This window comes from Pongo abelii, chromosome 1, assembly GCF_028885655.2.
Source record: "Pongo abelii isolate AG06213 chromosome 1, NHGRI_mPonAbe1-v2.0_pri, whole genome shotgun sequence".
NCBI lineage: Eukaryota > Metazoa > Chordata > Mammalia > Primates > Hominidae > Pongo > Pongo abelii.
This window is the reverse complement of record NC_071985.2, coordinates 45,335,187-45,351,504: the sequence shown is the minus strand read 5'-3', so window position 1 is coordinate 45,351,504 and position 16,318 is coordinate 45,335,187. Positions and strand designations below refer to the sequence as shown.

The window sequence follows — 16,318 nt, the reverse complement described above, 5'->3', positions numbered from 1 at the left end:
AGGGAATGATGTAATTAGATGTGTTTCGCATGTGTTTCGGCTGCAGTGTGGACTAGCAAGGAGTTGGGATGGGTCCAGAATAGCATGGCACATACCAGTTAGGAGGTCATGGTGCTAGAACTAGCTTGGACTAGGGTACATGGGCATGGTGAAGATGAAAAAGATTGGATGGATTTGAGAGAAATTTAGGAAATAGAATCTGCAGGACTTGGTGACAGATTGGATATAGAGAGTGAGGAAGAGATTGGTTTTTGGAGGCACTCTGGGTACATACAGTGAATGGAAGAGAACCAGGATTTCAGAAGGGGAAGAGTGTTGGAGAGACCACGAATTTGAGGAACTGTTGAGTATGGATCTCCTTTGAGACACCCCAGGGGTGATATCAAATGGCAGGTGCATAAATAAACCTGGGTGAAAGATTTATGTGTTATTTGCAATTGGTGATTAATGTGACAGGTATGAATGAATTTAGCCAGGGAGAAGGTGGGCAGCAAGAAAGCCCTGGACTCTAAGCTTTAAGGACAAGCAGCAGAGGAGGAATCTGCAGAGGAGACCCCAAAGGAGTGGCCACAGAGGAGGGAGGAGAGCAGCAGGTGTCTCTGAAGTTGCAGGGAGAGACTGTTTAAGGAGAGATGGTGAGCGACAGTAGGTGCTGCTGCAGGGTGAGGTGAGACTTGGGTTAAAATGGAGACATGCAGGCCACTGGTGCTGTCAGTGGGAGCTGTTTTGGTGATTCAGAGGGGTGGGAGTCCACACAGGGATGGGTTGATGAATGATGGGAAGTGCTACGATGTGAATGTTTGTGTCCCCCAAAATTCATAGGTTGAAATTCTAACCCTCAATATAATAGTATTAGGAGGATGAGCCTTTGGAGAGGTGATTAAGCCCTGACAGGATTAATGCCCTTATAAAAGGGGCCCAAGGGAGCTCTTCTTTCCCCTTCCACCATGTGAATCACAGCAAGAAGATGCCATTCATGAACCAGGACAAAGGCCCTCACCAGACACCAAATCTGCCAATGCATTGATCTTGAACTTCTCAGACTTCAGAACTGTGAGAGATAAGTTTCTGTGGTTTATAAGCTACCCAGTTTATGGTATTTTTTAATAGCAGCCTGAACAGACTAGGATAGAAAGTAAGAAGATGAAAACAACATAGTGTAGGCAGCTATTTTGAAAAGTGGGGGAGTAAAAAAGGGGAAAGAGGGTGATAGCTGGGGGAGAATGAGGACCAGGTGAGAGGTTTTTCTCTTTCTTCCTCCTCCTTCCCTCCTTCGCTCTCCTCCTCCTCTCCCTGACGAAATGCTTAAAAGGTAGCTTGACTCTTTGTTCGGGGCTCAGTCCTTTAGATGTTAATCCGACTGGGTCGGTGCACCTAAATAATTAAATAATTCCTCCTCAACCCCTCGGTCTCTCTGATTCCTTAATTATTCTGCTGCACTGCCACTCTTTTCTAATGATGGGAGGGAGTTGAGTATGTCTAAATGCACAGAAAGCACTCAGTTGAGAGGAAGAGTTAATTAACACAGTAGGATTCCTGGGAGGGAAGGAGTATACAGGGTGGGAAACAGCAGGATGGAGCAGCCCCTCCACTGCAGCAGGAGGAAAGAAGGCAAGGCATGTGCAGGTGTTAGTGGTTGATTTGCTTGGCATTGGAAGCTGAGGGACTGCCTGTCTGGTGGCTGTTATCTTCTCTGACAAGTAGGAAGCAAGGACCTCTGCTGAGAGTTGGGGATGGGAGGGGATTTGGAGGCATGAGAAAAATGGAGAAGCTCTGAAATCATTATGGAAAGTGGGAAGAAGCTGGCCAGGGAAACCAAGAGGATTTCTGTGAGGAATGAAGACATTTAATGGCTGGAGATCATGACTTTATAGGAAGCCAGTTGGCCTGGTTCTCTGACTCCCCCTACCAATACCACAGTGTCAGCTCCTTGGATACAGATGCAGAGAAAGTATATAGTTGGCTTCATCCAGGGCTGGGGTGATCAAAGATGAGGGGCAAAGGAATTTAATTTGTCTTAGCAAAAATGTTATTGGACCGGGAGCAGTGGCTCATGCCTATAATCCCAGCACTTTGGAAGGCCGAGACAGGAGGGTTGCTTGAGCCTGGGAGGTTGAGACCAGCCTGGGCAACATAGTGAGACCTCGTTTCTACAAAAAAGTACAAAAATTAACTGGGGTATGGTGGTGCCCACCTGTAGTCCCAGCTACTTGGGAGGCTGAGGTGAAGGATTGCTTGAGCCCAAGAGATTGAAGCTGCAGAGAGCTGTGATTGTTGCCACTGTGCTCCAGCCTGGGTGATGGAGTGAGACCTTGTCTCAAAACAACAACAACAACAACAACAACGACAAAAACTCTTATTGAATGAAAAACTGTGGAATGTAAGGTGGCTAGAGAAGTCAAGACAGGACAGAATGAATGATCTGGAAGAAAGCAGAAGACCACGGCAATTGAGAAGAGTGAGCAGGGCTGGTGGGGACAGTTGAACCACAAAGCTGGAAGGCGAGCTGGCTGAGCGTGGGATGCTTGAGATAGTCTGGAGGGGGAGCAGTTATAAGTGATAAGTCCCAAGTAGGACATGGCTGTGGATAGCTGAAGTAGAGGAGGGGTGAGGTCGTTGGAAATGGGGCCCCAAGGATCTGAGAGGCCAGAGTATGGCCAGGTCACCATCTGCGTGGTTGGTGATGTCATCCAGGAGGTTGCAGAGGGCAAGGGGTGGAGGAAGTCTGTAAACCAGGAGCCAAAGTCTTTGATAAATGACACGGCAGGAACTGCAAGTCCAGTAATGACAGCAGGGAGTGTGTGGAGGGTCCAAGGCAAAAAAGCAGGGCCTGAAGGGAAGAGGGTCTTCTCCCAGTGTCCACATCAGCCTGGGAGGTGAGTGGATCGGTTTCCCCATAACACAGGAGGAAGCCAAGACCTAGGAGGGTAAGCAGTGTGTCATGATTTGCAGATGGTAAGTGGCAGAGTGGGGACTTGCATCTCTCCTGCACCATATCCTGTGTTGTTCATGGGTACAGTTGCTGGGCTTGAACTTGGGTGGGTGCCCTGCCCCAGAATCTCACTTCTCTCCACCTTGAGCTCGAGGGCCCCTGTGTTGCTGGAGGAGTGTCCATCATGAATCTCAGGAGAGTGCTTAAGAGTGATGCTGTCTCCTTTCCCACCATGACTGCAACCTGTCACAGCCAGTGAGGGTGACTGACCACCCACCCTTTCTCTCCATCTGCTCTCAGCAAACCCTAGATGAAAGGGAGCAAGGAGCAGGGAGAGAAAAAGTTAGGGGACTGTCGGAGATGGGGTCAGCCTAGGGGCTGCAGCAGAATGTGAGTAACACCAGCCAACTTTCTTGAGCATCTACGATGTGCTGTGAGGTGCTTTGAATACTACTGGATTTTGTTCTCTAGGCAGCCCTATGAAGTGGTAACTATCATCCGCACTGTTCAGATGAGGCCACTGAAGCTGCAGAGAGCTTAGAGAAGGACAAGCTGAGGACTTCACTTTGTGACTCCTTCTCTGTGGCTATGGGTGTCGGGAACAACTGGGAGAACCAATGGGATTCAAAAGAAGAATCTGTAGAGAGTGATCCAACCCCATAGAGCTTTTCTGTGGGGAAAGGGGAGCTTTTCTAAGCCCCATGTCTAGTATAGTTTAGACACCCAGTACAGTGCAGCAGAACCCTCACATCTATTTTTGGTTAAGTTTCCGGACTCTTCAACAGCAAAGGCAGAGCCAGGAGGTCCAGAGCAGGCAATGTGAAGCTCTGAGCTACCAGTAGATCTAGGCCCCCTGGGGACCCAGCACTCTCCAACCAAACATGTCCTCACTCCCACATCTATCCCCTGCCTCCCACCATGTATGCAGTACCATGACCCCCATGTGGTCCTGAGCCCAGCAGTGCATACAAGTGAGACTACGAAGCACAAATAACCTTACCAGGAGAGACAAGTGGAACAATGACTCTGGTAACTCACTCTGAGGCTGCAGGCAAGTTGCAGACAAGATTTGCAGAGACCACAGGGCAGGCAAGGAAATCAACTTCTAAGAGGGTAACAGAGTCCAAAATAACAGCCTCTGTCTTATTTCTCCTGGTTTCCACCCCAGCGCACAGCCTGGGAGGGGAACAGTTGGAGGAGAGATCCTGAGATCAGAAAATGGGCAACACAGCTAAGCATGACCATGCATGGTCTGGAGCTGGGACAGGTAAGGCGCCTGAAACCATGTCCTGAGGGTTGGCCAAGGGCCCTGGAGAAGCTTAGCTGGAAGAGAGAAGCCACACATGCGGCCCTTGAAGGAATCAGAACCAGCCCTATTTTCTGTGCCCATAATGCAGATCTGAGGCCCATGAGAAGTGGCGGGATGGGGAGAATCTGTTTGAGTTCCATTCTAAGGAGGAACTGTCCAGCGGTTCACACTACCCAACAGGGCAAGTGCCCTCTGAGGCGGTGAACTCCCCTACCTGGGGATAGTCCTGCCCAGGCGCTCAACTGTCAGGGAGCTCCCTGCCATGGACAGGGCCGGGCTGACTCTGTGCCTGTCCAGCTCTGGTGTGTCCTGACTGCCAGGTGGCCTGACCTGTTACTCTCCCATTTCTGCTGCACAGGTGGGGGAAAATACAGAAGGGGAGGTAAAGCTGCCAGGAGAGCCTCTCCTCCCCTCTGAACTTGGGCCTTCTCATGTCCCAGGCTGGGGATAGAAAAGAGAGAGTATGAGGACGCTTATCAGGTCATCTTTTGACTCCCTTCTGCCCGGGGTCCAGTTCTTCTCACAAAGGCTCACCAGGATGCTACGCAGAAGCCCTGGACTGCGTCACCTCTCGCTCAGGGAAGTGGAGTGGGTGGGGGCAGAGGGAAGGGTCATATTGCCCCAGCCCTTTCCCAGCGGGGCAGGGCTGGGACGTGAGAACCAGGCAGGGGAAGCATAAATCCAGTCAGATCCCAGCCCTCTCATCTTACTTCAGATCCCACAACCTCTGGAACTCTCTCAGGACATAAGTGGTGCTCAGGGTTTTTTCTTAAAAACCCCAAATCCCACTCTCCTCCATGATAATGAGCCCAGGGAGATTCAGGTGTTGAGACCAAGGCTGGAGTGGTCAGGGGAGGTCGAGGGTGGAGGGAGGGAAGGCTGGGTAGCATGAAGAGTCTGGTTTGTGCTGCTGTGAAACAGGCATGGATTTATTCATGGCCCCTGCCCAGGGGGTGGTGGTAAAGAGGTAGAAGTTGGACTCACTGAGGCTTAGTGCTTGGGAGCTAATCATCTCTTGGCCAGTCCTGCTTCTATTCATTAAAAAGCAAATGGGGCCGGGCATGGTGGCTCATGCCTGTAATCCCAGCTACTCAGGAAGCCAAGGTGGGAGAATTGCATGAAGCCAGGAGTTCAAGGCCAGCTTTGGTGACATAGAGAGCCTCTTGTCTAAAAATATTTTTAAAAAATTATCCAGGCATGGGGGCACACACTTGTAGTCCCAGCTACTTCGAAGGCTGAGTAGGGAGGATAGCTTGAGCCCAAGAGTTCGAGGCTGCAGTGAGCTGTGGCTGGGCCTCTGCACTCCAGCTGTGTGACACAGCAAGACCTTGTCTCAAAACAAACAAAAGCAAATGAGCAAGCAAGCGGTGAGATCAACCATGGCCATGTCTCTCTTCCACCTGTCCTCCTTCCCTCATCACACTTCACTCCCCATCCCTGGAGAACCCCAGCTGGCTCTGGAGGAATTTACCAATCAGATGGGGCGCTGAACTCTACTAATAGAGATGAGCAGCTGTGGCCTTGAGAGGAAAGAAAGACCCAGAATGGAGTTTTGTAACCGTCCAGTGCTGCCTTGTGTGGGCGGACTCTCCGGAAGGGATAATTACTCAGAGAGCTCTGGGCAAGGGATGGGCAGGAACAGAAGAACCTTGGGATGGAGGTGGGGTAGGGGTAGGAGTGAGGAGAACCAAGCATCCTTAGTTGTTTGTTCTGGGAACCTTAAAGGAACAGGTACTCAGCCACGGGGTTGGGTGATCCCAACCTGAGGCCTGTTTAAGTGGTGACCCAGGAAAATCGAAGGCAGGTTACACAGGTCTTGGGATCTGCAGGGGCCTGGGGCAGGAGGAGATTGGCATGGGGGATGGGGGCTTGGTGGGATAGCCTGATCAAAGGGTGTTCCTAAAATGAGATGCACCGAATGTGGTGGAACCAGACATCGATACCCTGAGGCATGAAAGCTAGAAACATAGAAAAATGCTTTTCCTCAGTGGCACCAGGAATCTGTTTTGTTATCGAAGAAGGTTAAGCTGGAAGGCTCCTTTTCTAGAGGATTTGGAAGCACAGCAGTGGAGTGTGTGCGTGTGTGTGTGTGTGTGTGTGGTGTGTAGGGAGTGACAGAGGGGTGGTACAGTGCTAGGGGTTTGTGTGCTGAGTGTCACCAGCAGAAGCATAGCTGGGATGGAGGATGGCTGTTAGGGACAGGGGTTGTACTATTAAAGCAAAATTATCCAGTGCCACTTATTAAAGCACAGTAAGGCAGACTTTACTCAGGACTTTTGAGATAGATACAGGGACCACTGCAACAGGTTCTTGCAGTTGGGGACAGAAGTTGGGCTCAACTCCAAATACAGCATGGGTAAGTGAAAATGTAAAGTCAGGGAGCATGGCGGGATCAGTGGATGAAAATTACTAAGATGAAACATCAGGGGCATGAGGGCATTCTGGCTAAACTCATCTAACAGGATTCCTGCCACAGACAGGCCAGGGTGATCAGACATCACCTGTGGCATGATGCAGGCTGAGGAACCTGGTCAGATATCCAGGGTGATCAGATATTGAAGGGGGGGATTATTTGCTAAATTGACTTAGCAGGGCTCTTTGCTAAAACTGGATTTTACAAGGAAGTGCCCAGATAAACCTAGCAGAAGATTTGAAAGGCATAACTAAAGTTTGGACAAGCAAAAATTCTTTGTCAGCACCTCAAGAATACATTTCCCAGAAAATAGACCTCTCTCTTCCTCCCTCCCTGCCTGCCCGCCTGCCTCTCCCATCCTTCCTTCCCCCCTTTCTCCTCCTCCCTTCCTATTTCTCTTTCTCCTCTTCTTCTTCTTCTGCCTTTTTTTTTTTTTTTAGACAGAGTCTCACTCTGTCACCCAGGCTGAAGTGCAGTGGTGTGATCTCAGCTCACTGCAACCTCCACCTCCCGGGCTCAGCTGAGGTGCCCCAATCTCTGAGCCCACCCGGAAAGGCTGGAGGGAGGCAAGGGAATCCTTGGGGCTTTTCACAGCCTCCAATCTTCCACTCTCCTTCCCTTGCATCTGGATAGCAGGCTCATAGGCTGGGAGCCACATGAAATCAGAAATCCCTTTTGTTCCACAGAGACTCCCCATCTTTTCCCAAGACACGAGGCCAAGAACTGCAAAGCCCAGAGTCTCAAATGTAGCAGTTCAGGCTGCTAGAAGCATGGGATGGGCATTCAACCCCCTTCCAGCTGTCTGCTGAAGCAGGGCCTCTGGTCAGCTAGACGAGAGATCTTGGGTGACCCTCGGGTTGCAGCAGTGCTGACAAGGACTGGAAGATGGTTAGAGGAACCCACACCATACACAAGGTCACACAAGCATGTGCATATGAACATGTGTGCAGTTTCTTATATTGACCCCCCTCATACATGCCCTCTCACACACAGGCCAGCTTCTCATGCCAGAGAACACATTTCACTCTTCCGCACTTGAAGTGGCACACGCACTGCTCCCATCTGCCCAAGCTTAAGCTTGTGAGGAAGAGTAAATGGGGTCACAGGAAGTTTGTAAAAATTCAGAGCAGAATTCAGGAAACCATCAGCTTCTTCCTACCCATCATCAGATAAAGGATTGCTTCCAGGGGCTAGGAGAACAACATGCTTAATAGAATAGGTCTTGAGTTGATGATTCCTCTCCTAGAGGTACAGAAACACACCCCAGAGTGTTTAGGGATAAAAAACCCTTCTAAATATCAACATCATGCTGTCATGATGCGTGATGATGTGAGCTCACAGCAGTATCGATAATTTGAGAGATCCTGGAGAGATGTTTCAAGGGTAGAGATGGGGGAGCAGGTTGTCATGTTCCCATGACAGCCTATCTCATTGCCATGGCAACACAGCTCTGCCTCCATCCTGTGGAGTCCTGGTTTCCGTAGTGGGTAGAACACTGCGGCACTTCACTGTATGGAGATGGGTCCTACGATCCCTCTGGGAAAGAACATTTTCATCCTAGACTGTGCAGGATAGGGGTACCCTGAGGCTGTTAAGTAGTGCTGTGTTTTCTTGTTGGCAGGAGGGTGGATTTCCTGGGGCTTTCCCACTGACGAGCTCTACTTCTCCCTACCACAATTTCTACTCCCCAGCTATTGCGCCCCCAAGTAAGTCCCCGTGAGGCAGGCTACCCTTTCTTGATCTTCACCTGGCTGACACAGATGGAAACCCTGCCATGGCAGAGTGGCGTGACAGGTCAGTGGGGAAGACAGGCTCTGGTATCAGGAGACCTATTAGCCTTGGAGCTCATTGCCGATGTGCCTGCAGCGAGTGGTTTATCCTTCTTGACTTCAGGGTTCTACCTGTAAAGATGGGGCTAATGCATTCCCATCACCCTGGGTAGTTATGAGGATGAAGAAAAGCAATGTGTGTAAAGACCCAAACTGGCTCCCCGGAGGGGAGGGCAAAGAGTGAGTGGCTGGTCCACTGTTGATGCCCTTTGCATCCCAGACCCCAGCAGAGGTCTGACTGTGGGGCTTGGGTGATATTTAAGCCTCAATGGACAGGGCAGTGATTGGCATCATCTTCCAGATCAAGCTGCCCAACTTCTGTGGGAAAGGGAAAAGTACTTAATCAGTCCATCTCCCCCATGCCACCCTTATCCCCCAGTACTACTCAAAGTGTGGGCAGTGAGCCATGACCCTCTGCAAAATGTTACCCATCCTCAGGGAGATAAGTCTGGGCATTCTGAGGACATCTCCAGAAATTTTTATAGAAATTTGATATCGCTGAAACATTCCAGCAGCATACAATTTGGTCTTCTCTTTTGTTGTTTTTAAATTTTTCAGGTTTTCAGTGATCCATTTTTTAATTTTTTTTTTAAGTACCAATCTGCAATGGATTGGAGAACTAACCGCCTGTTCCTTCATTACATTTAGTGTGAGAAGCACTGACCTTAATGACACCAGAGGCCTCTTAAAGTCAGCTAACCATCCAATGAGGATGGAAGGGGAACAGCCTCATCAGAGCTGCTTGCAAAAATGAGCCACAGACCACAGGTCAGTGAGTTATGCAACATTTCTTTTATTGCCTTGGGTTGGAAGCTCCAGCGCCCCTTCCCTTAGCCCTGCGTCCCCCGCCCCGCCCCGCATGCTCTGACTCCTCTAGGGTCTGAAGCTCACTGCCCCGCACCTGCGCCCTCAGCCCCGCCCAGCGCTTCTGCCGTGGTTCCCGGTGCCGCCTCCCGCTTGCGCCTGCCGAAGCGCAGGCCGAAGGAGTTCCAGTTGTAGTTTGGCAGATCCTTCTCCCGCTGCACCAGCACCGCGCCCTGGGGTGCGGGGATCTGGCGGCTGTGGGGAGTGTACAGGCCCGGCTGCTGGGGGCTCCCGGAGCTCTTGGGGGGCGGGGACAGCGAGGTCCCCCGACGGCTCAGCCTGGCAGTAGCAGCTGGCTTCCTCTCGGTGCACGGCAGGCTCTGCTCCCAGGGGTCCAGGAGGCCCAGGGATTCCAGCTGCTGGCCTAGGACAGAGGGCACAGAAAGATGAGGCCGGGGTCCGGGAAAGATGGCTTTGCAACACCTCCTCTCATCCCATCCTATCCTTCTTTTCCTCCCTTGACCTTTTGGAAGCTCGGAGCTCAGTGCCATGCGAACCAGCACGATCATCTTAGCTGGGATGATTAGGCCCTAGGCGCCTCCCTCTTCCAACATAGCTTTGATTTAGAATGTTTGCCAGAATTATCTTAAATAACTCGCATATTACGTTACTTCCTTTTAGGAAACAAACAGGGTAGGGCATGGAAATAAAGAAGACCAAAGTATTTCCTAAACAGCCAGCTCTGGGCCCCTTCCTGGCTGTGAGCAGCCTGGGCAGTGGGGCCATGTTAATTCATCTCTGTATCTCTCATAGTGCTTGAAACGGTGGCTTGCTCATAGTGGGGCCTCAATAAATGCCTGTTAAATACATAAAAGTTAAAAACGTGTAGTAACAGAAATCAAGAAAGTGGGGCTAAGACATTGTGGCCCCACACACCAGTGTTCCAACCCTCGTCTTTGGTAAGAATTGTGAGCGCCTCCCCTCCCCCGCTGCCCAATAAGCTACATAAGGACTCAATGAGAAACAAAAATTTTCTGGGTCACCTTAACTGGCTCTCTTCCTCCATCCTGGGTATAACTTCTCTCCTTCATTCTGAGGATTAACAAGGCTAATTTGGAAGGCACTTCACATGCAAGGCTCATTAAGTTCACTGTACTTTTTGGCTGTAAAATAGGGCAACTAGCTCTGCGTAGACAATAACCCCAGCCCATTGCGGCAAGAGATTAGTGGAAATGAGGCCCGGTGTGTGAATGGTTGTGAATAGATGTGCTGGGGCGGGAGTTGGCTTTGAGCCCTGCTCCTCCGTGCCCTGGCACAGTCTGGAAAAGAGGAGTGTGGACCTGGTCCCGAGTTAATGGCAGTCGCCTGCGAGGTCCCTCAGCCCTTGCCCAGGGCCTGGCTGAGATAGGAGGAGGACGGCTTCCTCCCCAGTTGCACGTGCTAGAGCAGTAGTAAATCACTGTTCAGGCTGCTGTTGGTGACCTCACCTAAAGCCTTTTGCCAAAAAGAGCCAACAACCCTATGTCCCTGGGCAGTGTGGGGTTATTGTCTGGGGTAGCCTCCCTCACCCAGAAAACCGCCTGATCCCAGGACAGAAGACACGCTTGGCAAACGACACCCGGGGCCATGTCCTCTGTGCTCTGGAAGGTCTTATGGGCATATACGATGACATCAAATGTGTAGAGGGCATGCCCCAAGTTTTATAGCTGGGGGAACTGAGATCCAGAGAAGCTAAGTCATGGGTTCTAGTTTGCCCAGAAAGCTGACACCAGGAAGTGTGCCAAGCCACAGCTCCTGACTTGGGGACTAGTATTGTTCTAGCTTGTGCCACTCACCAGACACACTCCTGGGGAGCTCTGACACCTGCTGGGTTTCCACAGTGTTTGAGCGACTCTGGGGAAATCTCTTTACCTCTGTGGGTCTCAAATTTTCCAGCTTATCAGTTCCCCAATGAACTGGAGACAGTTCATTGTCCCCAAAAGGTTAATAGGTATCAAATATTTGTCCTTTCGTTTAGGTTTTTTTTTTGTTGTTGTTCTTTTTTTTGTTTTTCAGATTCTCCACAAAGAATCTGAGGTCATCAATAAAGGAAGGTTGCATATGAAGTTCTTTCTCAACATCGGCACAGAGAGGTTGCTGATGTAGAGCAGAGAACACAGTGTGAGGAAACCATGAAGGAGCTCAAGGGTTAACAAGCCCTGGAACCTAGGTGAGCGGACTGAGGCCATCACAGAAGCAAGGCATCCGTCACTTGCAGGGTTAACGGTACCCCCTCAATGAGTTGCACATGTGCCAGTCTTAGATTTCCACCAAATGCAATGTTAAACTCACACCAGTCGACTAGATGGAAAATACGGGAAAGCTCATTTTGCAACAACCCACTTGCTCCCTCCCACTCCTTTCCCCGGAGGATACATACCTGTGGGTCTAGAATTCTCCACAGAGGCCACCTTTTCTAATGGCTCCCCAAAGTGGGTGGCACAGAGGAAAAGCAGTAGCTGCCAAGAAACCAGTGAGTTCATCTTGGTGAGAAGAGGCAGGTCCTAGAAGTGCCTTGAGGCTGAGACAGAGAGAGGGAACAAAGACTAGGTCAGGCACAGGATCTGGGCTGGGTGCTGAGGGCAGAGCCCAGTGCAAAAGGGACAGTCCTCCAAGAGAGGGGCAAGTTCTTGCCTTTGGAGGCTCCTGGTAGAGGGATGAGTCTAAACAAATGTATCAGTGAAATGGGATTGAGACTCTTTACACAGTGTAGTTAAAGCTGAATTCATGCTAGGTGAGGGTCATCAGGGAGGGCTTCCTGGAGGAGGTGAGGACAGTAAAGTTAGGAAAAAAGGAAAGACCCAATTTGGTGGAAGGGGCAGGACTGCTTGGGTCAGAGAATGGCCAGGATTCTGAATCTCAGGGTTGCTTGAGAGGAATGTTTGAGAAAGGTGGGGTGAGATGCCATGTATAGGAGTGACTGGAGAGGGGTGAAGTAGGGCAAGGACTTCAGGGCACTGAGTGGGGGGACTTTGAGGTTCCAACATTCTCTCTGGAGCCTGGCAGCAGGCACCTCTTCCTTCCATGGTGGGTTCTGCACAAATCCACAACTTTCTGTGTTCCACTCTCCCCATCCATATGCTTGAGTCTGACCTTGTTCTCTCCTGCTGTAAGAGAAACTTATTTCTTTTTCTTTTCTAAGGAAAAAGAAAGAAAGAGGCAATCATCTTGCTCTCTCTCATAGCCCTTCACAGCCTTGAAGACGGTCATTAAATTGTCTTATTGCCTATCATTCATGGAAAAGAAAAACCTTTCCTTGATTTATCAGGTCAATTATCTCCATAGTCTATTCTTTGTGGACTCTGAGAGGCTATGAATTGAATTGGCCTCATCGTTTTGGCTGCTGAGATGGGAGCCGTGTGCCCTGATTCTCACACCATTTCCCATCACCCTGCCTTGCGCTGCCCCACCGACCCCCCACATACCCCGCCCCACCTCTTCCAGCTCCCAAGTCTAACTTCTTTTTGAAAAAGTCACCAGACACTTTGAGACTGTCCAACAAACATGATTAAAGACAAAAGGCTGGGGAGGCAGGAGCAATGCCAGCTGAGCAAAAAGATTGTCCTGGCCTGACCCACAGCCTGGAGCTGCTCTCCCTGGGGAAGGGGGGCTGGGGGATGAGAAACTTTTGTGCCCATCAGTTCCTAATGGTGGTTCAGGCCCATGCATCTCTCTGCTCTTGCACCCGCACCCCCACCCCCCATTCCTCACCCAGCTTCCTGCAGGACTCAGGCATGGAGTAAAGAGTAAGAACCCTGAAATAAAATGAGGAGTACTTGAATCTTGCCTCAGCTCTGCTTTCATTCCCTGTGAAATGTGAGCAAGTCACCCCCATCTCCAGACCTCATTGGTCCATCTATAAAATAAGAACCCTGGATCAGATTGGCCACCAGCCGCCTGCTCAGAAGTTTACTTAACCTTGCAGACTTTGATACTGTGACAAGTTGAAACCCAGACCACAGCTTTCTGCATTTACCTTAAGGCCCAGGGCTGGGGCATGGAGTAGAGGCAGGATTAATCCATTGGAGAGAATAGTGTAAAAGCGTTTCAGACCGTGGATGCACACGGTCTGGGTTGATTTGGAAATCACTCCTTGAGCACCGACTAGGTGCTGGTGCTGTGCTAGGTGCTAGGGGTGCACAGGTGTGCTAAGACAGAGTTGCTGCCCCTAAGATCTCAAGTCTAGCATGAGAAATGGACTCATCAGCAGACCATTTCAAAATAACACTGTAAATGACATACTGGATGCATGTGAATCCACAAGGGGATATGGGAGTTCAGGGGAACCCAACCTAGGGGGCCCAGGCAGATTTTTGGTAGGGGGTGGCACTTCAGCTGTTTCTGAGCATGAATCGCTGAAAGGTTTACAGAAAGTGTTCCCAGGACAGTGCTAAGGTGCTGCAGCAGGGGCGGGGCTGGGTGCAAAGGGAACTTCAGGCCCTCTAGCTAGACAAGAGGATGGAGCTTTGCATGGAGAGAAAGCGAGTAACAAGGCTGGGGGAAGGGGCCCTGCAGGGGCTTCATCCTGGAGGGGTCTGAGCCAGACAGGAATGTGTGTAGATGTACATTTCAGATGGAGCATTCTGGTTCTCTGTGCGGAAGCAGCGTGGTGGGCCAGGAAGGAGGGCAGTCGGCTTGTGTGGTTGGAGGGTGGTGCTCTTTCTTCCAGCTCCCGTTTCCCCTCGAGTGCCTCCTTCCCATTGTGGATGGCACTTACCATGTGCGCCATGAGACAACTCTGCCTGACCCCAGCACACACACACACACACACCCCCCCCACACCACACACATATACCACACACACCACACATGCACACACACACCACACACCACACACATATACCACACACACCACACATGCACACACACACCACACATATATACGCATACACCCATACATACACATCATACACACACACACCACACACACCCCACACACACACCACACACATATACACACTTACACCCATACACACACATCATACACACACACACCACACACACCACACACGCCACACCACACACATATACACACTTACACCCATACACACACATCATACACACACACCACACACACCACACACGCCACACCACACACATATACACACACCCATACACACACATCATACACACACACACCACACATGCACACACACACCCCACACCACACACATATACCACACACACCACACATGCACACACACACCCCACACCACACACATATACCACACACACCACACATGCACACACACACCACACACATATATACGCATACACCCATACACACACATCATACACACACATACACACACACATACACCACACACACCACACACGCACACCACACACATATACACACATACACCCATACACACACATCACACACACACACCACACATACCACACACATACACCACACACACCACACACATACACCACACACCACACACGCACACACACCACACATGCACACCACACACATATACACACTTACACCCATACACACACATCATACACACACACCACACACACCACACACGCACACCACACACATATACACACTTACACCCATACACACACATCATACACACACACACCACACACACCACACACGCACACCACACACATATACACACTTACACCCATACACACACATCATACACACACACACCACACACACCACACACGCACACCACACACATATACACACTTACACCCATACACACACATCATACACACACACACCACACATACCACACACATACACCACACACATACACCACACACCACACACGCACACACACCACACACATATACACACACACCCATACACACACATACACACACACACACCCCACACCACACACATATACCACACACACCACACATGCACACACACACCACACACATATATGCATACACCCATACATACACATCATACACACACACACCACACACACCACACACGCACACCACACACATATACACACTTACACCCATACACACACATTATACACACACACACCACACACACCACACACATACACCACACACATATATACGCATACACCCATACATACACATCATACACACACCACACACACCACACACACAAACCACACACATACACACTTACACCCATACACACACATTATACACACACACCACACACATACACCACACACCACACACGCACACACCCACCACACACATATATACACATACACCCATACATACACATCATACACACACACATACACCACACAGACCACACACACACACCACACACATATACACACTTACACCCATACACACACATTATACACACACACACCACACACATACACCACACACACCACACACATATATACGCATACACCCTTACACACACGTCATACACACACACACACACATACACCACACACGCCACACACGCACACCACACACATATACACACATACACCCATACACACACATCATACACACACACACCACACATACCACACACCACACATACCACACACATACACCACACACACCACACACATACACCACACACCACACGCACACACACACCACACACATATACACGCATACACCCATACACACACATCATACACACACACCACACAGGCACACCACACACGCACACCACACACATATACACACATACACCCATACACACACATACACATATGCCACACACACCACACATGCATACACACCACACACATATACACACATACACACCTATACACACACATACACAACCACACACACCACACACATATACACGCATACACCCATACACACACATCATACACACACATATACACACATACATCCATACACACACATCATACACACACATACACCACACATACCACACACGCACATACACACCACACAGATATATACCCATACACCCGTACACACACATACACCACACACCACACATTCACACACACGCCACACACATATACACACATATA

General features: G+C 50.0%; 1 protein-coding gene and 1 long non-coding RNA gene across 2 annotated transcripts; one reads left to right on the top strand and one right to left on the bottom strand.

The window, feature by feature from the left end:
- Positions 1-6,127: 6,127 nt before the first annotated feature.
- On the top strand, positions 6,128-11,712 carry LOC129060185 (uncharacterized). Its single transcript, XR_008526680.1, has 3 exons — positions 6,128-8,448; positions 9,132-9,251; positions 11,343-11,712. It is a non-coding gene; the product is annotated as an uncharacterized LOC129060185 (long non-coding RNA).
- Positions 9,393-11,822, bottom strand: KISS1 (KiSS-1 metastasis suppressor). The gene is given in 3 exon segments (XM_009239000.4): positions 9,393-9,424; positions 9,427-9,711; positions 11,707-11,822. Coding segments are annotated over 3 exon segments (420 nt in total). The 5' UTR covers positions 11,810-11,822.
- Positions 11,823-16,318: the final 4,496 nt, after the last annotated feature.